Raw genomic sequence first — 26,345 nt, 5'->3', positions numbered from 1 at the left:
TTCTAATGTTTAGAAGAAACATAACTTTCTATTGCTAAAAGAATTTTCGAAACCGGTTCATTAGATCTAGAGATTACCCCCTAGAACCCCACAAACTGTACCTCTGTATCCACTATAGTATAACAACTATAAATAAATAAATAATACATTTCTAACAAATAGCTTTAAAAAGACTAGGTAAGGTATTCTTATTGATTTCATATAAAAGGGTATAATAGAGTGAGGTTACAGATGCTTGCCTTTGAACTGATTCCTAGAATTTATTACTTGTGTTTCTCTAGACTAGAGCGATATCTGTTGACACAGAAGTAAATGGATATAACCTTTCGTTGAACTTACCCCTTTAGGAACGTTATATTGAAGATTGCATTTCAATGTTCTAAAGAGATAAATACCTATAGTATATACAAACGGCTTGGCTATTCTTTATAAGTTAGCCTTCGACTACAATCTCACCGGATATTAAGTGATGATGCAATCTAAGATCGAACTTGTTGAACTGATGAAAATCCACACCCCTTTCGGTTTCTTCACGACATCGTACTGGAACGCTAAACCAGCCTAACCTGGATTAATTAAAAGAATCTCAATCGGCTTAGCCGGGGACGAGCCCAGGATCTTCGTCTTGTAAATCCATCAAACACTTTCGCCAGATAAGGGTGAAAGTGTACTTTCGAAAATCTGATGAGTTAGCGTAACTTAAGGGAATGGGAGGATCCCAAAGGTTTACAAATTTCGTCAAACCGAAATAATATATAGGTTGCTGGGGAGTATTCCCCATAGCTCTGGGGTTATATTATTTGCCGAAAATTAATTAAAATTGTTCAAGGAACATGTGCTCTAAAATAAATATTCGGGGTAAATAATATTTATTTTGTAAATAGATCTTAAAATGTGTTCCTTATATTATATGTATCCGTGTAATTATGACGTAGCCAAGTTTTACGTAGGTATTTTATAATGCAAGGACAGATAAAGGCATGTGTTACATGGATAGTCGGAATAATTTGAATTACTTTGTATGAAAACATAAAAAGTTTTTATTTTAAGTTAAAAAAATATTAGTTATGCAGTTTGGCATTATAAGTGGACTCGTCAACACCTTGAAGTTATGAGAAATTCTCCCGTTTTTTGACTTTTACGAATACGCGTTTTTGACTTTCAGAAAAAAATGCCTATTAAAATAATATTTGTAAATTATTATTTTTTTTATGAAATCCTTCATCATTATCATCAATAACAGCCGATGGACGTCCACTGCTAGACATGTGACAGCCAAGTGGACCTCTGCCTCCGAATCCGGAGGGTGTGGGTTCGAATCCGGTCCGGGGCATGCACCTACAACTTTTCAGTTGTGTGCAATTTAAGAAATTAAATGTCACGTATCTCAAACTGTGAAGGAAAAACATCGTGAGGAAACCTGCATACCATAGATTTTTTTTAATTCTCTGCGTGTGTGAAGTCTGCCAATCCGCATTGGGCCAGCGTGGCGGACTATTGGCCTAATCCCTCTCATTCTGAGAGGAGACTCGAGCTCAGCAGTGAACCGCATATGGGTTGATAACAACAACAACAACTTGTACATTTAGGCAACCAAAAAAAAAGTAACTTCAAAAATACCTATTCATCCAGCACGTCATAATATAAGGAACTATATACTTTAGGATTAGGATTAGTTGATAGCTAAAAGGTGTACATACAAAATCTAACGATTTAACCGTAAAGCCGGATTTATATTTGTCTGACTTGTCGTGTCGTGTCGCATAATAAAAGAATCGGTATCATACATTTTATATGGCATCGTTTACATTTAGTGTTGTGACATGTCGTGACGGCTTTTGATGTGCCGCATACAAAATGTATGATACCGACTCTGTTCTGATGCGTCACGACACGACACGTCAGACAAATATAAATCCGGTATAACGTAATGGGAGCGATGACATAGTGGCGTCTTCGTACAAGCTTCATAAGATGAGTTGTCTGCCTAACGCAGGCGCTTATTTCATAAATAGGTAATCGTGCGTATTTACAGTTTTTGTCAGGTAAAAATATACTTTAAATTTGTCGCCGGCGAAGGGTATCCTTAAAGCTATATTTAGTAACTGAGGATTGAGTTTTGACAAATTATTTCAAAAAAGTTAAAATAAAAAAGCAAGGTACTTACTTGGACCCTTGATACCTGATAATACCTTCCAAAGTTCAAACTCCTTACTTGGCTATTGTAGGTACCTTTGGTAGGAGCCAACTTTCAGCCTTCATAAACTTGCAAAGGTCAAACCTATAACATCCTAGACTCTCGAAACCAGCAAGATTTCAAAAAGTTACAGAATGACTACTTTTTTAAAATAATATTTTAAATAAGATCAACATTGCTGTTCCCCTCAATTTTTAGGGGCAGTTACGTCATGTCCGTCTGTCTATCCGTCCGTCCGCTTAGCGCAGAGACTATTACTAGAAAGCTGTAACTTAGCATGAATATGTAAATTAAAAATGTGAACAAAGTCGTAAAATAAAATATTGAAATATATTTGAGTGGGTGGATGTCCTCAAATGTGGGGATGAATTTTCTTTTTGCTCGTTTATTTCATAGTGTGGGGTATTGTTGGATAGGTCTTTAAAAGTTGTGAGGTCTTCTACCAATAAATTTTGATTTAGGGATCCTTTTGCAAAATATTAAGCTTTTAAGTGCCACCCTCGACCGGCTAAACAGTTGTTTATGAATGCGTGAAAAAAACCACAAAAATAGGATATATAATTAAATTACAAGTAAACCTATAACGGCTAATTAGCAATTGCTATTTAAACAGTAAATATAAGAGTAATAACCGACCAACTTAAAAAACGCAATTGGAAACCGAACATTGCATACAAATTCCGTTATTAATTAAAAAGATAAAGTTGGCAGTACGATAACTCAGAGTCTGTTAGAACTAGAAAGATGAGATAATTGGTACTTACTACGTACGTCTTTAAAGTGGTATAAAGAAAAATTCGAAATGAAAATTTTTTGGGGTTCCTTTCCTACATGCAATGTGAGGAGGAACTTTTTATCGTCTATCCTACAAGTATAGTATCGCTATCGGTATTTTAGTGCATTACATAAGGGATTAAAGTGCTAACTTAATCTACGGAACCCTACACTGCGCGTGGCCCGACATTCACTTGGTCGGTTTTATTTAATTAGTCAGAAAATACTGTTAGAAGTGGGTATACAATAACCAAGCGGGCAGGAGTCGAATACACGACCTCTCTGTTTCGAGTCCGAACCTTTTACTGAAGCTATTGGGGCGTACGATTCCTTGGTCCGGTTCACGGAACCGAGCCATTCGGAGTGACCCGCGGTGACCAGTATCTTCCACGTGGAGAACTGTTGCGTGACCTTTACGATAAGATGTTAAATGTTATGTTAGCCTCGTGGAAACGATGTAAGCGTTGCGATGCACTCATTAAAATGACGCTCCAAAGAGCACAAGAAAGGGCCTGCTATGGCTGGACCTTTGTCATTTTATTAAGTTTATCAGCCCTACATAAGTATAGTCGGAAGACATCTTTATGACGTTTCGGAAATAGGCTGCGGCTGTCGATACGCGAAGGTCATACACAAAGTCGAGACATTTCTCGGGGTGATGTCCTGCCTCCACTTTACCGCTGATATCTAAAAATGTCATAAATATTGCATCCGACTAATAGTACTAAAGGTTAGGTACTTTATTACGCAATTGTTACAAAATATGAAAAAGTTTGTATATGCGGAACAAACGGAGACGCGTGACGTTCGTTTTTTTTTTATTTATGGGTTTCACCGGCTTCACCACGCTGCTTGTAAAGACTCATTCTGGATTATATTTATATGTGTCTCTGCTCTAAACCGTGGACAGATGAATGGACAAACGGGCAGACAGACTCACATGGCGAAACTATAAGGGTTTCTTGTGGACTACGGAATTCTAAAAATGAAGAACTTTCAATACAAACGTTAAACCCCTATTTCAACCCTTCTTATTTTATTTTCACGACAAAGGGTATCCTATAACCTTCTTTGTATTATGGTCTCTGATCGGGACAAGTTTCATTTAAATTCATTAAGTAGTTCCAGCGTGATGCCCGGTCAACAAAACACGGACAAACAGACAGATAGACAGACATAGGCAGATAAAATAAAAAAAAAATATGTTTTTGGCTTTAGTATCGATTATAATGCCCTCCAACAAAAATTTTCAAAATTTCTTCAATATACTGTTACAGTTTTATTTTTGACCGACTTAAAAAAAGGAGGTTCTCAATTCGAGTGTACCTATAGTTTTTTTTGTATCTATATTACGGAGGTCCCATTGTCTTCACGTCAAGGTCTGATGATGGGATCCTGGAGAAATCGAGGGAAACTTTCAAAAATTGTAAACGAGCCACGTTGGGCAATGAATCGCCGCAGTCATGTGCAATACGTACCTACCTTGTGATTGAGTTTGATTAATTTGTATTGATGAGAACGTTCCACCTCGATGAGTTTTGACTATTATTAGAGGTCTGAAGATGGAGACGAGGGACAGCTAATGGAATTATTCTACTGTTTACAGTAGCTACCTTGTGATTGGGTTTCACTAATTTGTATTAATGAGAACTTTCTGATTCCAAATAATATCAAAAAAAAAATCATCAAAATCGGAGCTGTTTTTGAGCAGGTCGAGGAAATATGCTCCATTATTAATCTTGGTTTCAATATTTTAGTTTAAATAGATTGCATCCGACTATACCTGCTTACCTTTGATAGAAACACTTTCAGCTTTAATTAAATAACAAAGGTCTAGCTATTTTAGGTTTCTTATACTATTAAAATAGATTGAAATGCAGTTTTTAATCAATAAGTAGGTACTTACATAATTAATTAAATAAATTGTTATTATATCCAACAATGTTGTAGATTGTTATTATGTACCTATCTACTTAATTATGCTATGGATTATGTTTCAATAACAAATAGATAATAATTATTATATTATTGTTGTTGTTTCAATTTAATGTACCTACTTAATTAATGAATTAGGTACCTTCCTAATTACATAAGTAGGTAGGTAGCTATCCCCCATCCCTTGACTCACATGTCATAGGTACGTCTATATATAAGCACATGTCAAAAATAGGAGGTAGTTTTGAAATATCGTCATCAACCCATATTCGGCTCACTGCTGAGCTCGAGTCTCCTCTCAGAATGAGAGGGGTTAGACCAATAGTCCACCACGCTGGCCCAATGCGGATTGGCAGACTTCACACACGCAGAGAATTAAGATAATTCTCTGGTATGCAGGTTTCCTCACGATGTTTTCCTTCACCGATTGAGACACGTGATATTTAATTTCTTAAAATGCACACAACTGAAAAGTTAGAGGTGCATGCCCCGGACCGGATTCGAACCCACACCCTCCGGAATCGGAGGCAGAGGTCATATCCACTGGGCTATCACAGCTCTTAAAATGTTTTGAAATGTGCTTATGTAAAAACCCCAAGACCCTTTAAACAAATATTTGACAGGTTGTATGGTGAAAATTGGCGACTAAAATTATTTCAGGAGAAAAGGTACTCCATTTTAGGATTACTTACTTAGTTTAAACAGACAATGTTAAGTTGTAACTGTGGTTTCTAAGATGTTATTAGGTCTAACAACTCCTTGTTGACTCCATTAACAATAGCTAGGTACCTGCCTCCTATGGTTATCAATACTTACTTTTGATAAATCTGTTGAGGTGAATTCTGTACATAAAATATATTTCCAAAATAACTATCAGGGGTGATTAATGATCGATACTGATGCCATAAAAGCAATTAGTAAAATTTCTGTATGTCTGTCTGTCTGTATGTTCGTTATAGAATCAAAAACTACTCGAATTTAAAGAAACTTGGTACAATTATTTTTCATGCTCCTGGGCAGGTAGTATACTTTTCATCACGCTACGATCATTAGGAGCAGAGCAATGAAGGAAAATGTTGGGAAAACGGGAGAAGTTACTCCATTTTCACAGGGATATTACTAAAGGGGCTGGATTAAAGAGGTCTAAGGGCTGACGAAGTCGCGGGCGTCCGCTAGTTACAATAATATGATAATACCTAAATTATTATGTGTTATATGATCTGTGGCTGGACTAATGTCGCACAGGCATTTTGCTTAGTAAAGGAAATAAACTATATATACTTTAAAAGTAGGTAAATGTAGTAACAACCGGGCTAAGCAGAGAGGGGTGGGGGCGACACTTAGTTTCCGGGACATTTTTGTTAATTAGAGCAGTGCTTTACTTGTGTCGGCTCAGCGGTAGATCGGCTCGTTATGGCACCCCGGGCTGCGTGCTAATTGAGGTCGTACCGCTACGTAGCTATACCTAGGTGTTTGGGTAATCAATCAGTTAATGGTAACTGATAAGCCTTCCCAAGTTACCGTTATGAGACGAATATCTTAGCATTCCATAGATTCACCGGAGAAAACCTCCGAGCACAGTCCCGGATTTGTGACCGATAGGTGTAGGGTTAAGGGCTTATTAAACAGTTCAATTTATACTGTAAAAATTTGCTTTTGTTAAAGGAACTTTTAATATTACCAGCGTGAGAACAGCGTGGTGGGTCTAAACTCCAAATCTCGTGTTCTTAAGGATTCTTTAGTCAGTCTTTCACATAGGCTGACGATCATGAAGTTTTACTAGGGAAGATGAATTGGACCTTAGAGCAATATTAGAGGCATTTCTTAGACTTGCCAGTCTAGTGAGAAATAAACGAGTAACAGTTGAATATTTTCAAGCTATTTATTTGCCACTTAAAATACTTAATAAAAATCAAATAAAAGAACTGAAAACATACAATCTACAAAGTAATTTCACAGTTTTGGCAAACAAAAAACAAGCAACGCAACGTTCAAGAGGGGTGAGCTTATTGTACAAGTCACGTTAAAAACCTTAAAAAGAAAAAGGTAACTTTTAAATGTCCACGTTTAGCAAGACAAAAGATTCGCGATCAATAGTGAGACTAACGTTAGCGTTTGTAGAAAGAAAATTGGTGTACAACTGTATTTTAGTGTCGTGTAAACAACTAAAAGTACTAGAAAAAACACAGTTATTTTTAAATCACAGATACTTTTATTTATATGTATTGATTAAATGAAAAATACATATAAATAAAAAAATTTAATAAAAAAAATTCAACCGACTTCCAACTCAAAAATTACCCTAAACTAAAAAGCAAAAAATTTGAATTTTTTTTATTAAATTTTTTTAATACAATGTAATCACACACTGATCATAAGAAAGTTCCCACAATAGCTACATCAAGTTAAATTGTTACATATTTTCATCTCAAAAAGCAATATCATTGACTGATTGTTTGAAATCAGTATTATTAATTTGTTTGAAAGTAAGAGCCATATTCATACTAGCAGTACCGCTAACCCAGTTATATCCACATCATTTCCATTCCCATTGGTCATTGGAATACAAGGATAAAAATGTAGTCTTGTTTGTAGACTCCATAATGGATATAGTAATAATAAGTATGTACATAATGGTAATAGGACCTCAGCGGTGTACTTGTACATGTTTTCTGTGGCGGCGTCACCAGGGATTAAAAATAGTCTTGTCATTCTGTTATATAATATAATGTAGCTCTTGATGAAACAATTTTTCAAACCAGTTCAGCAATTCAGAACCTATTCAATGCAAATCCTCTATAAAATATCAGTGTATCACTAATGATAGTTTATATTCTAAGATAAATATTTATCTACCATTATTATACCCAAGAAACAGAAGCAGAACAAGTTTTTGGGATATAGAAAAGTAGCATTTAAAATCTTCTAAGAGTTTATTCTCCCAAATCTTAACTATATCTAACATTCATTATATTACTTGTAATAAAGAAGCATACTTCAACATCATCTACTTAACTAAAATATCAACAATATCACATAAAAAAATAAAGTTATCATAAATCAAAATATACAATGACAGTGTTTAAGGTATCATACCTAATTTATAGTACATTGTATTCAAGAATAAAAAAAACAGCCAACTATACTCTTAAAAAAATTATCACTTTTAACTTTAATAATAAATGCAATAGTCTTAAAGAACTTCTAAATTCAACTACATCTTACAGTATGAGATCAAACAGGTAAGAAAATACCTGTGGGTGGGTTCTACTACTACACTACAGAACCCTTTAAATATGGAATTTATTGGTGGTATACATCAACTACTACTCTCTACTTCTCTTCTATGAATTTTGCAGGATTTGTGGCAAATTTGAGATTGGCTTCAGATATATATAAAGGGTTGTAATTCATTTTTGTGATCAAATCTCGGAGAACAGAAAGTTCATTGTTTTCTGTAGGTCTAGAAAATGTATTACAATTGTCTTTGGCTGGGTTTTCGCCAGGGACTCAATGAGCTTTTTTAAATTTAGTTGACCTTTAAGAAGTTCCCTGGCAGTCTTTTCTACCTCAGCCATACATTTTGCAAATAGAGCTTCAGTGACCTTATCCTCCGGTAATGGTATGCCTTCCAAAGCAACAGCTAGCGTAAGGTATGCTTTTTTAAAATCAATATTCCCAGTGTCAACGGGATCGGGTCTGCCTTCATACTCAGCTATGAAACGTAATGCATCGGCTGTTTCCGTTTGGATATTATCAGATCCATGAGTATCTGAAATTACCCACCCACTCTGTTAGAGCCATAGACAGTGAATTAATTTTTTCTTTAACAATACGTTTGTAATGTTCTACTGCGTCTTCAATTTCGGCTTCAGTTTTGTTGGGAAGATATTCTTTAAGAAGCTTAACGTTGGAACCAACATTTTTTAAGGCCTCCATCAAATAGAACTTATCTGCCTTTGTCCAACCTTCTGGTTTTTTATTTTTTCCAGTCAAAGTGCCTGAAGTACTAGCCATTTTTTGAAAACGAAAGCTTATATTTTGTTCAAGAAAATAAACTGAACTGAAGAGCAGTTCTATAATCACTTCTATTTAGTCTAATTTATATAGGTAGCCTTTCTTTTTTTTTACTAATTAAATACTTTCCAATACATAAAATTGAAAACACAGACAGACATCACAAAATCAATATTGATTGTTTATATTTTATTGATTAATCAGTGTTGCCAAGGTGTAACCAAGGTGTACCCTATATATTAATTTACTCTTTGCAAGGTAAAAAAACTAAAAGCTCACCAATAAAACGTTGGGGTTTACATACTTTTACTCTTTGATCACTACTTTCTGTTGATGTAAAAAATATAATAAGATTCTATTATTTACGTTTATCCAAACTTCTTAGACAAATTTATACTGCCACAAACTCTGAAGATGCTGAAAATGACACTGACAGGACCATTAAAGAGTATCTATGGTCATGCCGTCTTGTTACTGTTTGTGTTGTGATGTGTCTACAAAACAAACAAGAGAGCTATCTTTAATTTATTCTATAAAGACAACTCTATAATATAGACTATGTTGATCGCTACGCGAGGAATTAAGATGATATTTTCAACCATCGCTGCTTTGTAAATAGCAAGAAAATTCAAAATGTGTTCCAAAGGGGCTCAAATTGCAGAGCTGTTTGCTAAAACCATCGCTACAACAAAGTCTTTTGATCATAACCTCAAAAAGGTAGAACTTTTTAAACATTAGGAGATTTCTGATTTGTAATGAACTTTGACGGGAAAATCGTAAGAATTACATAAGCTCTTGCATTATTTTTATTCATTTGTTGCATATTAGTGTTTTATGGCCTAGAATAGATTGCATATTATTCTATATAACTCTGTAGAGGTAAACCTGTAAAGTGGAGGTTAAGTAAGGTTGTTTTACTTGATTAATTTGATTTTCTTGCAGGACTCTATCAAAATGTTTTTTAAGTTTCCTTCGCCTTACTAAAGCATGACTAGAAACTTAAAACAGACAGACAAACAAATGACAGACAATGATTAATAACATTATTATTAGGCGACTGACTAAATTCTCATGCGAAGCCATAAAAAGAAAAAAAGCTTTGTAAATATTCATTCAACACTGATGATGATTAATTCATTAAATGTTCATATTTGATTTGTAGGCTTTTGTAATGCTAATTAAGCTTGTGCCATTTTTAATGAGGTGTAAGACAATGAACCTGACACCTAGGAGATAAGATTTAACTCCATTTCTCCCTGACATTTGAGTTATTTACTTTTGGCTGGTGGGGGACTTCGGCCTTGGCTAGTTACCATCCTACCGACAAAGACGTGCCGACGTTCTGGTATGCGTATGATGTTGTGTGTTTCGAAAGGGGTGTGAATTTTCATCCTCCTCCTAACAAGTTAGCCTGCTTCCATCTTAGATTGCATCTTCACTTACCATCAGGTGAGATTGTAGTCAAGAGCTTACTTGTATAGAATAAAAAATAAAACACTTTTCATTACAACCAATTATTTATGATAAAGAAAAGCCTATTTATATGATAAAACATGTAGTTCCTGAGATTAGTGTGTATTGATAGTGTTTATTTAAATTAGTAACTATTAACTGCCTTACTGGTTCAGTGGCTAGTCTATATGGCTCGTAATTATGAGGTTGTGGGTTCTAAAACTTGAACCTAGTCAGGCCATAAATTATTGTGCTATTCTACAAAAAAATTTTCATCAAAAGTTCAGAATATGCAATTCTGTGTTCAGTGTGTGGTACTATTAGCTCACGGTTCCCATCATTATCTTAAACATCTGAAATTCTTAAGTCAAATATTAACAACCTAAGTGTGCCAACACACATAGAAGTTGCATACCCCCTCTCTTATAATGGAGAGAAACCTACTACCTCTGTACACTATAGTTTAAAACTAATAAAGGATTATCTCTTGGTTTATCAGTAAATTAACTATAAGCGGATGGTAACTTTCTTTTTGTTTTGAATGTATTCCTCAGTGAAAACATAACCTCCTTGTTGTTATGTTAATAGATCTAAATAATGTACTTCCTTGTAACACGTTCGCTGCGGTACAAGGTCAATTGACCTCGTAAGTCTAACATCTTCAAGAGTTACGAGGTCCTTGTATCACCCTACATAATGGGGATGATGACTAGGTTTGAATATATTGATTTTTATGATACATTCGGGTAAATAGGGTTGACTAATTTATACATAAAAAGCAAAGATTGTCTGGATATTTGCAAAATAAATGAGATTATAAAATTTCAAAAACTATTAAATTATAAAAAAAAATTATCGTAATTAGATGAAAATTCATACAGTTTTAGCTTCCTTACATTAAATGTGACATTTTTTAATATATGAACTATAAGCATAAACGCACAAATAACAAAGATTGGTAATTTTGTTTGGACGCGCATACAAATCTAACAATCATTACATTGCCTATGACATCATTTTTTCGAGCCATTTTGTATGGGGCGTTTTTCAGGGATCCGCGGCAGCGCCGCAAATCTGACTCTTTAAATCCCTGTAGCTCCGAAAGTAATGATCGCAGATACCCTGTTCCTTTTACAAAATTGCTTTACTATTAGTATACTCTTAATTTATATACAATTTAAAAAACTGTCATCATCCCTATTAGTATGAGGTCAAAAACCTCGTAACGCACCAGAGTAAAATACAGAAAAATCAGAGCCGCAGCGAACTTGTTAAATTTTGTAGCCAGAACATTTGTATGATTCCTGAGCCTTGTTTTATACTTCTGCAGGCTTGTGAAGGTGCTTAAATTAATGTTTTCTCTTATCTTTTATTAGGTTAAGGTGGTATTCTGTGATAAAGGAAGAATGGTGACAGAGTTCCAAGTGGGTCCTGAACACCTGAACCAACGAGGGACACTGCACGGGGGATTTATAGCTCACTTAGTAGATGCTGTATCTACATATGCTCTTACAACTAATGATACTGTGGACACCAGAGGAGTTTCTATTGATCTCAGTATTAGGTATTTATTTATTATATTATCTTAATCACGCTGCTGACTATACTACAGGGTACAGATTATTGACATCTGTGGTGCAGAGTATAGCACCAGAAGACTGAGATTCATAAGTAGAAACAGTATCAGTACTGTCAATGGTTAAGTGTCTAACGGTTGTCTGTACACTTTACCACTACACCCAAAGCCAATGTAAAACCTTAAATAGAATGATAGACCAGGACATTCACAAATTCTACTAATATGCTGCAAACGTCCTTCTCCTCTAGGGAGCTACTGCCCTATAGTGGGCTAATGAAGTTGACTTACAAATGTGCCACAGAGGTTGTGAATTGTCAAGTATGCATTTTAACTGATTTTATACTAGTCAACCTGAGAGTCGAGTACGAGAGAGTACGAGAGTCTGCATGTATAGCTTGGTAAATTCGTTCATAACACTATGCCCCGCGAATATGACTTCACACTCGCGCAATCCTTCTCCCCCATCGCTCGCATATCATGGGAGTGTCATCCACGATCTTGCCAAGCTATAGTTTTGTTTTTGAATACCTTTTTCTGTATCCATTTCGATGAATTGAGATAATTACTTAGCAGTCCATACATTCACTATGCTGTCAATCGTGTGGTAGACAGAAATGGTCAGGTCAGATCCTGGGACATAAAACCCAGGTGTAGGCTTAAGGGTCACTTTTAAGATGCATCATCACTCACCTTTTACGTGTGTTCTCCTCCACGATCACCCTTGATAGGATACTACTACAGCAACATTAGATATCCATTCTTATGATAGTCATATAAGGTCTATGCAGGTTATGGAAACTTTTACTGGTTTTCACAAAATGATATAAATGAAAAAAAAAACCAATTTTAGTTCATTTGTTCTGATATCTACTCACTTTTACTATGTGCTATTTAGGGATGTTTCCCACAGCATACGCTATAAAAGTACTATATGTTACATTTGTTTAAAAAAGAGGAATATGGCAAATAGCCACATCCTGTGGGATTTTATAGCGTTATTCATATGTGTCCAAATAGTAATGGTCCAAATTTGGTATATTATGTACAGAGCAACATAAATTTAAATACATATGAGTAGGTACATGTATTTATAGCTGTGATAGTCCAGTGGGAGCTGTGATAGCCCCGAAGATATGACCTCTGCCCCAGATCCCGGAGGGTGTGGGTTCAAATCTGGTCTGGGCCATACACTTACAAATTTTCAGTTGTGTGCATTTTAAGAAATTAAACATCAGGTGTCTCAAACGGTAAAGGAAAAACATCGTGAGGAAACCTGCATACAAGAGAATTTTCTTAATTCTCTGCACGTGTGAAGTCTGCAAATCCGGATTGGGCCAGCGTGGTGGACTATTGGCCTAACCCCTCTCGTCCTGAGAGAACACTCGAGCTCAGCAGTGAGCCTAATATGAGTTGATAATGATGATGTATTTAATGTTGCTCTAAACTTAGCTAAATCTACCTGTTAGACACAAATGAAAACCTGTGCAGTAGTTTGGAGATCAGAGTGAATAGATAAGCAGACTATGATTTAAAATTATTTACCTACTTTTGTTTATGTAATATTTCTTGTCTCAAGTTATTGGTTAAGTTTTTGATAATTTAACTGTAAAGTAGAGATAAATGGATTTTATTTTAATATATATTTTTTTTCAGTTACATGAATGCAGCCAAAGAAGGCGATAATATAGAAGTTGAAGCTGTTACCAGAAAACTCGGCAAAAAAATAGCATTTCTCGAAGTGGAAGTGAGAAATAAAGACAAAAATATAACACTTGCTACTGGCAGGCATACTAAGTATGTTGGTGTCTAAAATAGAGAATTATTTACATATTATTATGAGCAAGAATAAAAAAATATACATTATATAGATAGTTAGTGAAGTATTTAGTAAAATTATTTATTTGTTAATATTTTTTTATAGTTGTTGTAGTTTTATAGTTGTGGCCATAAAGTTGTTGTTTAATGTTGTGTTAGCAATATTAAGTTATCAATAAAAGCATAATTTGGACTAAATGCTGTTTTTTTATTTTTATCTAGTTTCAAAATGAGACTCATTCCACAAAGTCGAATATGTATTTGGATGTAGATACATTAAAATAATTCAATTATTTAGTATTGATAGTGTGTAAATATTTCATTACAATTCATAGTGACTGAATATTATCTATCATTTATTTAGTAAAAATTAACCGATGAGGGTATATGTAAGTATATTTCTAATGCCGAATCTTAGACCAATAATGATATTGATCCTGAAGGAAAGATGACAATGAAACAGCAATTGTATTTTTTCATTTATTTTTTCCACAATAAACATCAATAGCGAAATATTTAAAGAGCAGAAATCACACGCCGCATTTGATAATGTTAATATTTATCTATTTCATTATATATATTTTATAGTTAGTTTAATGTTTAATTATATATATGTACACATATATATAATTTTGACAAACGCATTAATTATTATTATTGCAGTGAAAAGGACAAGAAAAAATATAAATAATATTAATATTCCATTTAACTTATGAACATTCATCATCATTATTGATTATAATTTATCATAATCGTGGTTGCGATTTCCGCTCAAAGTTACTATAGATCTCTCTAAAAAATAATAATAGACCAAAATGTCTTGCTAACTTCCTTTTGTAAACTTAGGCAAACAAAATTAAATTTCCACGATAGCATTGTGCCATTTTGGTCCATTACATACTTTTAAATACGCAATTATGTGAATTATTTAATATATTTCCGACTATGTTCAGATTAACTGCAACTTGTAGATGATATGCAATAGAAAGATGATTTTTTATATTCTTATAAAGCGGTGAATGGTTTTTGAAAATGATATAGTCACACCTCTTCTCAGTGACGTGCGCAATGTTTAAAATAATTAGGGTAGGCACTACTAACCATCAAGCAGTGGAAGAAAGCGTACCTAAGGCATATTTTGCGACACGATTAATACCTTTGCTTCAAACCATGGTGACGGGCAAGATTGCAGGCAAAAGGAAGAATAAAGAAGTCCTGGCTACGATATAAGGGAGTGGACTGGCATAAAGACAGTCGAAGGACTTTTCCGTCTAGATATGGACAAGGAAAAGTTTAGAAAACTGTCCGCCGACCTTCAGTTATGGGGAGGCACTCTAAGAAGAAGAAGGAACGACTATAACTTTTAATTATACAAAATGAAAGATAGAGGTTCGTAATGAGAGCTAAGGGTGGGCAACGTATATTTGAATTTATGAAGACCATGCCACTGTCCCTTCCACCAAGCGCTCATAATACGACGTACGATTTTTATGTTTCAGAAAGCTGCAACCACTTACGTCCCATGTAATTTCACCAGCAAATGGTTGCCGGCGAATTGCCAGTATACCTCATACCTATCTATATGATGTTTGCCTGTAGTACTTCCTTCCTGCCTGCCTATTTCTAATTACTAAAGAAAGACCTAAGATTCCGAGTGGGAATCAATCGTAGGAACCGACCTTTAACTGGTCTTAGAGAATTTCTGTATAAAATTATCACTTACAAGTTACAGTAACAAATCATTCTTAATCTGAACTTACTCGTAGCCTTATAATTACATGACAAGAACACTAAACATTGATATTTTTTTAACAATAAGGGATTTCGCATTTGTTGACGTTGGCGTTGTATAATCGAGTATCTACTTAATAGACATAACGTGAATACGAAAAGCTGGTTTAGGCAGACAGAAGACGAAACGTGAGCAGTTGTAATGTACCCATTAGTGTTATAGAATAATAATGATAAACACGTCACAAAAAGCAAACGGCAAACGGCAAACGGCAAACGGTCCTTTGTATTATCAAGTACGAATCCTGGATCAAAATAATTCGACGTCTTGTTTCATTATAAATTAGTAATCACGCCAATTAGTCTCAGCCGTTCCGGCGTTAGTGCTATCGATAATACACAAAATGTCAACCAATAGCGGTGGAGGGTGGAAATATTGCTCTCTTTCGCTGTGTTAGGGCAAAAAAGCCAGGACTGGAACAACTCCGCCGCTAATGTCGACATTTGTCTATTGCCTGTTCTCTTCACGAGATAATAATTGTTTTAGATCTACTATATGGCTATTACGTCACGTCGCCGCCGCTGTCCCGCCCCGTCTGTAATCTGCCTAAACGGTAACCTGACTGCGAAATCTCTAAAATTGTTTTCATGTTTAATCTTTAGCTTGGCAACTTCGTTCATAACACTCCCGATGTTCAGCGCGGGCCGGGGGGCGTGTAACGATTAATGAAAAACCCACGACTGATGCACGTCACATCCCCGCACGCACGATTTCCACGCACCCACGCACACCGCACAGTCTTTCCCCCTGTCGCCCGCATGTCATGGGAGTGTTATCAACAAACTTGCCAGACTATAACCAGCATCACTTTGAATTGCTCTAATGATGCTACATATTTTTATAGATAAACATAGTTGAAAAAAGCTTTTAAAATATTAATTCAATATTTTAGGATAGGTATTTAGTATTTTTGAACAAAAGCAGCTGTACAATAAACAAGCGACATGTAAATATTAATTCGCTTCAACGTTTAACTCATATTCTACCACAGTGCCTTTAATATATTACCCATAGATTTACGATTCGGTACAAGATATTACCTATGTAGGTACCGCTTAATCGAAGTTTACTACATAATATAAAAGTACATACATACAACTCATACAAGTAGTATTATATTCATTGAAAAAGTGCGGCTTTCGTGTTGTGTGTCAGGGCTGTGTTTAGATTTATATTCAAATTAATATATTTAGTATTTACCTAAAATTTATAATCATGAATTATATTTACCTATACTAATTCATTATGTTACTAATGAATTATTTAATGCATGAACACAAATTACAGTTGGTAGGTATCTAGTGCACTACAAATTTACAACCTTTGAGTGTCGCGTACAAGAATACCTTTATGTAGCCTAATTTACTTTTATTTTATTTCCGAAAGGTGCTAGGTTGTATCCCTGCCCATTGGAATTTGGAATATTATTATAGCCCACTGGCATATCACTTAGGTAGGTACCTACTTGAAAACGGAATGATATTGATTATGAAGTACTACAAGTATGTACCTACCTATTCATTTGCCTTTTCCTAGATAAGTAGGTAGATAACTGTATTGTTTTAAAACATAATGTAGTTGTAAGTTGTTCGGAAAATATTGTGTAGATTTGTTTTTATTATTATTTGTTTAGGTAAATACTTTAATGATTGATTGATTTATAATAAATAAATTGTTGTATACGTCAACGATATTTTATGCTTTAGATATGGCTCTAGCACGTGAATACTAAGCTGCTATTGTCGTAATTACATTTAGTCTTGCATAGTAAACAACCAAAGTTATTTAAACTATACGTAGGTGTATACACAAATATATACTCAGAGGCACAATTATCCGCCCACTCTAATATGACGCGAGTATATTAAAGTGGGCGGATAGTTGTGCCTCTAACTATATAATATAGTGGTCAGAGTTTGTGGGCACGATTTTGTAAGCACGTACCTAACATGTAGATATCTAATAAGCAGTGGAGTACCGTGCTTTGGAGGGGCCCTGTACCTAAATTAGTTGAGGGGCCCACATAAAGGGCTATAAAAAACAAAAATGCTTACCTAAAATAAAACATGACAGCGACGCTTAAATTAGGGGAAAGAAGAAATAGCTTTTTTGCCTTTTGTAATTTCTAAAGTGTTTTTTTTTACGGGAAGCACCAGAATCAGTGAGATTATGCATTACATTTTCCTAATATATGCTTTCACACGTAAGGGGCCTCTATAGTCCGGGGGCCCCCTATCATTGATACGGCTACGGTGGTAGCAACGCTCCTGCTAATAAGCTAGTATAAAATATCGTTGGTACAGGTAGATAATAGTGCAGCAATGCAATGTTTATCAAACACCATGGTGCAGGGCTTAACCCATACTTTACAATTCAATATAGTAAAGACCATCATTTATAAATATGTATTAGGTTTAATTTTATGCTTACTTTTACTAGACACAAAGATATTGAATAAATAGAATCAAAATATTTCATATTTTAGGTACCTAGATCTAATACGATAATTATAGATTAGGTATATGTAGGTATAATATGTATATAATAGAAGAAACTAATTTAGTACCTACTTGAGTACCAAATATGTACCTACTCATTAAATATAAATGATTTTTTTTTTAATTGAATTAACATTATGTAATTGAAATACTCTAGAACGTTCCTTTAGTTCTAGATCGTAAGCACAGGTATGTAGAATACATTGAAGTAGAAAAATCTACAAATAATCTTTAATAAATTGAATAGGTAATTGTTATTTTTTTTTATAAAATTGGAAAACTGTTTTTTTTTGCTACAAAAACGTCATATCGGCCTTCATACTGTGTAGAGACTTTCTTCTTAACTTAGCCCTTGACTACATTCTCACTTGATGGTAAGTGATGATGCGATCTAAGATGGAAGCAAGCTAACTTGTTAGGAGGAGGCTGAAAATCATCACCCCTTTCGGTTTCTACACGACATCGTACCGGAGTGCTAAATCGCTTGGCGGGGCGTCTTTCCTGGTAGGGTGGTAACTACCCACGGCCGAAGCCTCGCACCAGCCAGACCTGGACCAATTTAAAAAATCTCAATAGGTCCAGCCGGGGATTGAACCCAGGACCTCCGTCTTGTAAATCCACCTCGCATACCACGGCGCCACGGAGGTCGTGAAAATCTTTTTATTATTTATTTACATATCAGCAATAGGTCGGTACATATAAATCATTTTAGCCCTCATTCACACGAGAGTTTTTTAACGGACGTTAAAAAAGCGTTCAAATATAGTATGATGTAATGAAGGTCTATTTCCAAAGTCTAAAGTTGAAAATGCAACATTCCTCGAAAAAAGCATCGGTTTTTTAAAAAGGCTGTCGTGTGAACACATACCTTTAACATGACTTAAATAAATTACTTGGGAATGCGTTTGTTGTGGAAAGCGCAGTGTTGGGCGACCACCCACTAGGTGGACCGAGGATATCAAGCGGGTTGCAGGGAGCCGCTGGATGCTAGCGGCTCGAGATCGTTGTGCTTGGAGGTCCATGCAAGAGGCCTATATCCAGCAGTGGACGTCTATCGGCTGATAAGGTAAGGTAAGGCGTTTGTTGTATTTGGACGCTTTTTTAACGTAGGTTAAAAAATCTGGAAAAATGTTGTTTCCGCAGGATTTACGAAAAACTGAATTTTACGCTAACGAAGTTGCGGGCATCCGCTATTATCTATACTAATATTTTAAATGCGAAAGTAAATCTGCCTGTCTGTTACATTTTGACGGTTAAACGGCTGAGCCGATCAAGATGAATTTTGGTATAATGTTAAATGGGTAAGTACTTTTTGACCCTAAAATAAAATTATAAGGGATTGAAAGTTTGTATGGAAAGTCCTTAATTTTAAGAGTTAACAGTTTTAAAAAATTGTTAATAAATCATAAAAAAGACATGAAATATAATGTGATTCAAGAATTTTTGAATAGGGTCTTCCACGCGGACGAAGTCGCGGGCTTCCTCTAGTTATAACAGAATTATAGGTATAATTAATTCATAGGTACGTGTTATAATCGCATTGTTGTGTAAAAAGCTGTGTATACTTAATGCAAGTTAATTCAATCTGTGCGTCTGTAACAGAAAGCTGTCCCAATGGAATTACTACAGGGGATTATTAAATTAATGAGCAAGAATTTAATGATAATGATTGCCATTTACTTTATTCGCTATATTGCTTCACAGTGCTGTTTTTGTTGTTTGAAAATGTATCTGATTTTGTTATCATTTTATTTTTACCCGACTACGGCGAAGTCAAAAGGAAGGTAAGGGTAATCATTTTGGCAGTAGGTATATGTATTTATGAAGTTAAATCAATATATAGTGATAGCTAGAATGTGCTTAGAATGGTGCTACCTAGGTTATCTACATAAAAAAAAATATTATGAAATTACCCCTCCGACGAACTTACTTAACGAATTTTACGTAAATACTTTCTTCTTTTTTTCTCTTTTTTGTTCGTATAATAGGTAGGTGTGTACCAACTACACAAGCAATCAGCATTAAACTGTGAATTATGAATATATCACCCCTATTTTCCCACCCTTAGGGTAGAAACTATTTTTTATTAATTTATATGGGGCCAACTTCGAGGCCTATCCAATAAAAAAAAGAGTTATAAAAATCAGACTACTCTACAAAAAGTTATGCGTGGTTTTACTTTACTGATGAGCACTAAATCATCCCCTATTTTCCTACCTCTGGGGTTGGATTATTTTGTACCGGACCAGACTTGACCCCTTTAATTTTTTATGGGGTTTCATAAAAAGTAATGTGTATGCAGTGGCAGTGGACAGCCACAGCGAAGAGATGCGTTACGAAATAATCGTTACTTTTCTAGCTGTGATACCCTCAATTGTGACAAATGTTACAGACTCAGAGCTACGCAGAATACGCATATATGTACCCATGTACCTGCAGAAAAAAAATGCTTTTCTGTAGGTTTGTCAACGCAAACCTAATAATTAGGTATATAAGTAAGTTATCCAATTTTTTTTAAACTAGCGGACACCCGCGACTCCTTCCGTCTTTAGACCTACCCGGCCCTATCGCATATTCCTAGCGGATACATATTGACAATAAACTATCTCCCAGCCTTTCGCATTTATATATAAACATTATCTTTATAAATTAGAAATGGAACCGACTTCAAAGACGTATTTCAGTTATTTTGATTTTAACACAAAATTACTAACTAAACTAACTAAAACCGATTTTAATGAAAATAAAATCTGGAAACTCTTTCAAACAAAAAAAGTAACTTTCAAAATTGGTTAATAAATGACGAAGTTATGGAAACATTAAAAAAACAGCAAACATTAAAAAAAACATACGCGTTGAATTGTAAACCTCCTCCTTATTTTGAAGTCGGTAAAAAGCATGCGTTATGACCGAACGCATTTACGTTGGTCATTTGGTGATTGCAATGGGTTAAGTTTGCTAATAAGATAAATCTACGAGTAATTACCTATTCTGGCTATCGAACTCCTTCCAATGGCAATAAGCTACCTACTCACGGCACAGTTCAACCATGCTACTATTGGTAAAAAAATTGCGTATAGGTTTGGTGTAGTTTTGTTAGTTACACTTAGAGGATCTCTCAGTCCCTGCCTAATACACTGCGTCTCCCTACTTCTTACAACTCTTATATGTACTATTTATGCATTCAATGCTTAGGTATACTGTAAGCGCAATTTAAAATCGCGTTCATATTATGGCACCTACTACGAAAGCTCGTCAATTACCTATTCAGACTGACCATTTCCTCATTAATTCGTGACACTGACCCCGCTATGTTCAATAAAGGACGGATCCTTTCGTTTCTCCTATTCGAATACCGTATATACTGTTGACTAACGAAACAATCCGTAATGTAAATTAACTTAAATTCAAGTTGTTACATTAAATGCAAATAAAGTTAATAATACTGTGTAACTCGAATTATTTGTTACATTACATCGAGCGTTATTAAAACTTAGACCTTAAAATATTATTAGAAGGTTACAATAATATACTTATTTATTATTTTGAATATATGTTTAAATCTGAAAATAATAACGAACCATAAATTATATTAGCGAGTACAAAATATATTGCATCGGTAGGTATAATACTTACAATCATATGTATATTCAAAAGAAATCCATTGCTTCAAGTTACATAATACAATTTTTCTAATAGGTAAGTATATTGTTAAGACTAGAGTTTGTAAGTAGTATGTTTATAGACATGTATAAGTATATAGACACCTAATACAGATATTTGATGACTAATAAGTAGGTAAGGTATACAATTTTGATTAATTATTTAATTCTGAAAAGAGTATTTTAATACTGCTTTGAGAAAAACTTAGGTATAATCGGATGCAATGTTTATGACGTTTCCGAAAATCGTGCTTTGAGCTGTGCAATATAAGATTTTGGGTATCCCCGGTAACACAGGGGCGTGGCGGCTGGGCATCACCCCGCCGCACCTCCCACCCACCCGAATTCGCCTCACGCATTGTATTGATAAATGACCTGCGTCTAGGGACACCGGCAGCTTATTTCGGAGACGTCATTAAAATTGCAACCGGCTATTTTTCGTAACGTAGTGCGTGTTAGTAACGCGTGAGATTGGGTTCTGTAGGCAGAAGGTATAATATATATTTTAACCAGGCACTTCAACACATTCACATATTGTGCATGGGAAATGTTTGGGTATTAACGCAAGATTTCAGCCACTTTTCAGTGTGACGTCATGCTTTTTGACATTTTAAACACTGTAGTGCTGATAACACAGTGTGTGTGTGTGTGTTTTGAGGAGTTCTATCTGGTAACTAAAACAAAATTAGTATAACATCTTGTTATTTTAAAAGCTTTCCACTAAATTCATAATATATATTTTAGAAGAATACGGTAAAACAATCGATTTTTAAATTTTCTTCTGTCTGTTCTGTTTATAATCTCTGAAACGGTGGATTAAAAGGAGTAACATGAGCTACGTTTCTTCGTGGGAAGATGGAAAGTACGCAGGTTAAACTTCAGGGTCCGTTACTTATATACCTACGTATATATTTATATTCGAGCTTATCAGGTAGAATAAAAAAAATTGCATTCCATTCGTACATGAAATTGATGTTGCAAATTGGCTAAAACATTGAACAAACTAAGTATTTACTCCGCTAACTTTAAAAATAGTAAGACAATAGTCATAGGTGTTTCATGTACTATTGTACCTACAGACTTTTATTTTTTCAAACAATATTTCAGATAAGGGTTTTGTTTTTTAATCTATGACAAGTTATCCTTTGACTGCGATCTCACCTGGTGTTACCTACGTGTCGATGCGGTCTTAGATGGAAGCGGTCTTATTTTGAAAGTACATGAGATTAAAAAGATATTATAGGTAAACGGAAATATAGACAATATGGTAAATCTATAATATATTCTTATTCCTTTGACTACAGAACACTAACTCTGAAGTAAGGGCTCAGAAATAAAGGGTACTTATAACAAAATACGTATATATTTAATCGATTTAATATAAATCATTAGGTAGTTTCTTACAGTAATATATAAAAACATAAATTGGGAGTATAGAGGTAATATAATAGTCAGAAATTAAAAATCAATTCTTATTTAGTTGGACCACATAGAAAAGACTTAAAGCTATTTTGAAGTGTTTTATTAAAAGATAAATTTTCGCAAGACTTCTTTGATTGTAACTTATATTGTAACGAGTATTTTTTTTACTTTTTATATATATATGCAATTTTTTTGTGATGTTTTTTATACTTTTTGTGAACATTGAATATAATAATACATCAAGATTATACTATAATTTATACGTAGACTTATACCAATGAGAATTCCAAAGTCAGGTCAAGAAAGCTTTTAAAATTTCGTTTACTTCTTTAAGCAAGCTTTTTCCAAATATAGTATTTTTTTCTGCAATTGTGCAATTGTGGATCTCATTTCATTGTACATCAGATCTTCTAATACGTCAATACGGTGGGTTTCTTCTAGAAACAGACCATCGAGGTCATTTGACACATCTCGGCGTACTCGATTGGACTTAGTATCGTAACTATCTTCACCGCAAGACTCACAATCCGCCCAATATCGAAAATCAATTGATGGCAAATCTTCACACGAAATAAGCCCATCTTGCACCTCAGGAAGTATAAACACATTTTCGTTGATTGATTCAATATTATCACCATTGTCACAGAGAACGCGAGCCAAGTTTGCTTTTTTAATCTGTCGTAATTGTTCGGGCTTGAAAGTCGAGGGATTTTCGTACCAAAAGCGGTCACCGTCTCGTAAACGCTGAAATTGTTCTATCAAAAGACATCTGAATAGAGGTCCAACTTTACCACCTTCTACTTGATCTTCTAAAATCCCACCAACCCAAACATCGATATTGTGCACAGAGCCATACAGTTCCTTAAGTTTGTCCCTTACGCTTTTATCAGAAATCTCATTGGACAAATCCTCGAAGTCGTTGACTTCTGTCATGTTACAGAACTGTCGCCATTTTGCATATGGTGGAATAGCGTGATCTCTACCTCTTTGAATATTAATAGCAGCTAAGTCAAGAGCAACGGCATGCGCAGTATGGAACAACTTTTCAGTTAGCTCAGTGTTAAGATTCTGTGTAGATGTTTTCAATTTAGCGGGTGTAGTAAACATTCCCCTGAGTAAAGGATCCACACCACCTTCATCGACTAACCTCCAAGGAGAAAAGAAAGCATTACGTAAAAGCAAATGACCTTGTGCTATAGGCTCGAAGTTCTCGTCGTAGCGATGTAGAATGGGATTTATCATCGAGTGCCCAAATCGCAAAGCTGCTGTAGCAAATACATTCGACACAGAAGGATTAATATTGGAGTTGTATTCTTTGTAAGCACCTAATTGAGAATACCCTTCTGGGCCGAGGATAAGAGGTAACCAGTGGGTATATGTGATAACCTGCATTTGTGCTCCAACAATTTTTCTGGCCTCATTGTAAACTTTCGTCCCTTCCCAGAATGGATTAAAAGCTTTCAGACTCGTAGCGATTCTATTGTGTTCACGCATCCAAATGGTATGCATTGCAGCTAGACCAATTTGTTCATTCGCTCTAATGTCTCCTGCAACAAAACAACTGCGAGTGCTTTCTTCAAGGTTGCGTCTACAATCCATTGCATTTAAACCAGTTGTCGGAAGTAAGGGTTTTTTACCAGGGAATTGCGCTCCAACTCGTAAAGTACCATTTTCATTTGTTAAATCTCGCAAGTCTTCTGCGACAGATTTTTCAAAGCCATAAACCTGAGAGGCATCAATGAACGATGTGAGTTGGTTAATTTGTTCTCTGGGCTGTAGTCTACCAAAAACTACTGATGTCATACCAGAGCCACACACTGCACTAGTTCGGACAAAATCAATGCAGCGACGATTAGTTATTCGAGGATCATTTTCAGGTACGTCAATAGGAAAACATGGTGGTGCATAATCGCAAGTTTTCTTGCAATCAACGCCGTCCCATGTTTGCGAACTCACAGAAGGTAAAGCATGATCCAAATCATGATCAAGCCATTGACCCCATTGCATAGTCATATGTGTAATTTGAATATCTTCTGTTATTTCAGTTGTACTGATAATGGATACTGACACTGATCGTGCACTTGGTAAAGTGTAACCATTATATTTGACATTTTTATTCCACCCAGTCGGTTGACTGAATCCATTTTCATAAATAGGATAAAGTATTCTGCGGAAACCAGTCAGAGACGTGCCCCAGGTGGGATAGTCAAAATTATTGCAACTACCATCAATGCTGCGATATTTGTTGTGATAACACATGTCGGAACAATCTTTGGCTTCTCTATGCGCTACACAGCCAGATAATCTAGCTAATATGTCTAAGTGTTGAGGAGATAAGATATGTTCGTATGTGAAAGGTTCCATTGAAGTTACTGTCGATCCTGCTTGAATAAATTCCCGTACTTTATCTAAAGCTCTTTCGTAAATTTCAGCTGCACGTGCTATTTCTCTTGCTGGTGCATTTGGGAATCTAGTCATTCTGTAAAGATCATGATAGTTGACATCCGAACTTTTGTTGCTAAACAGCTGTTTTATGGTTTTTGCAATCGCTTGGTCAACATCTCTTGTTGCTTCTGTAAGTGCTATATTTATGTATTCATCTCCTGGTAATACGTTGTCTTTGACAGTTAAAAATAGCGAAGCAGCATCGCGACCATTTTCATTGAAAACTGTGCACTCGTAATGCCCAGCATCAGTAAGTGTAACGTTATTGATAACTAAACTTCCAATTAGAGTTATGGATACTCTTTCATTTGGTGTTATACGATTTCCATCTTTTCTCCATTCAACAGTTGCTGGTGGATCACTTTCATACTCACAAGGCATTTGCACCGAAGTTTCTTTAAAGGCATCTGTGTCTTCTGGTCGCAATATTATCTTAGGTGGAACGATTTGGAAATTTTCTACTTTCAAAATAGCAGATATTTCAGTAAGACCTTCGGAATTCTCAGCTCTGCAGTGATATAAACCAGCATCATCTTCAGTTGCTTCTATTATAGTCAAATTTCGATTTTCATCTGTAAGTAGTATATTTTCGCTAGGAGGTAAGACCATAGTGTTCCTATACCAAGTCATAACGGGTTTAGGTACTCCTCTGGCTGTACACATAAATTGAGCAGTCTCGCCAACTGCAATAGTTTGATCCGTTGGAACTTTAATGAAGGCGGGAGCGACTATAACAAAAAAGAAAAATAATTATAAA

At 35.1% G+C, this 26,345-nt stretch overlaps 2 protein-coding genes and 1 long non-coding RNA gene across 3 annotated transcripts in view; 1 reads left to right on the top strand and 2 right to left on the bottom strand.

The window, feature by feature from the left end:
- Nucleotides 1–6,768: 6,768 nt before the first annotated feature.
- Nucleotides 6,769–9,339, bottom strand: LOC128199700 (uncharacterized). Its single transcript, XR_008252276.1, has 2 exons — nt 9,203–9,339; nt 6,769–8,678 (listed from the first exon to the last, which is right to left on the bottom strand). It is a non-coding gene; the product is annotated as an uncharacterized LOC128199700 (long non-coding RNA).
- A 59-nt stretch (nt 9,340–9,398) lies between these two features.
- On the top strand, nt 9,399–13,967 carry LOC112046333 (acyl-coenzyme A thioesterase 13). Its single transcript, XM_024082949.2, has 3 exons — nt 9,399–9,640; nt 11,752–11,939; nt 13,608–13,967. The coding sequence occupies exons 1-3, from the start codon at nt 9,557–9,559 to the stop codon at nt 13,762–13,764; spliced, it is 429 nt and encodes a 142-aa protein (XP_023938717.1). The 5' UTR covers nt 9,399–9,556; the 3' UTR covers nt 13,765–13,967.
- A 420-nt stretch (nt 13,968–14,387) lies between these two features.
- LOC112046356 (peroxidasin) overlaps nt 14,388–26,345 on the bottom strand; it is a 153,129-nt gene continuing 141,171 nt past the window's right edge. The window contains exon 7 of the mRNA XM_024082983.2: nt 14,388–26,316. Coding sequence (XP_023938751.1) covers nt 23,465–26,316 — 2,852 coding nt within the window. The 3' untranslated portion in view covers nt 14,388–23,464. The remainder of the gene's footprint in view (nt 26,317–26,345) is intronic.

The sequence above is a fragment of the Bicyclus anynana genome, chromosome Z, assembly GCF_947172395.1.
Source record: "Bicyclus anynana chromosome Z, ilBicAnyn1.1, whole genome shotgun sequence".
NCBI lineage: Eukaryota > Metazoa > Arthropoda > Insecta > Lepidoptera > Nymphalidae > Bicyclus > Bicyclus anynana.
This window is presented reverse-complemented; position numbering and strand designations above follow the sequence as displayed.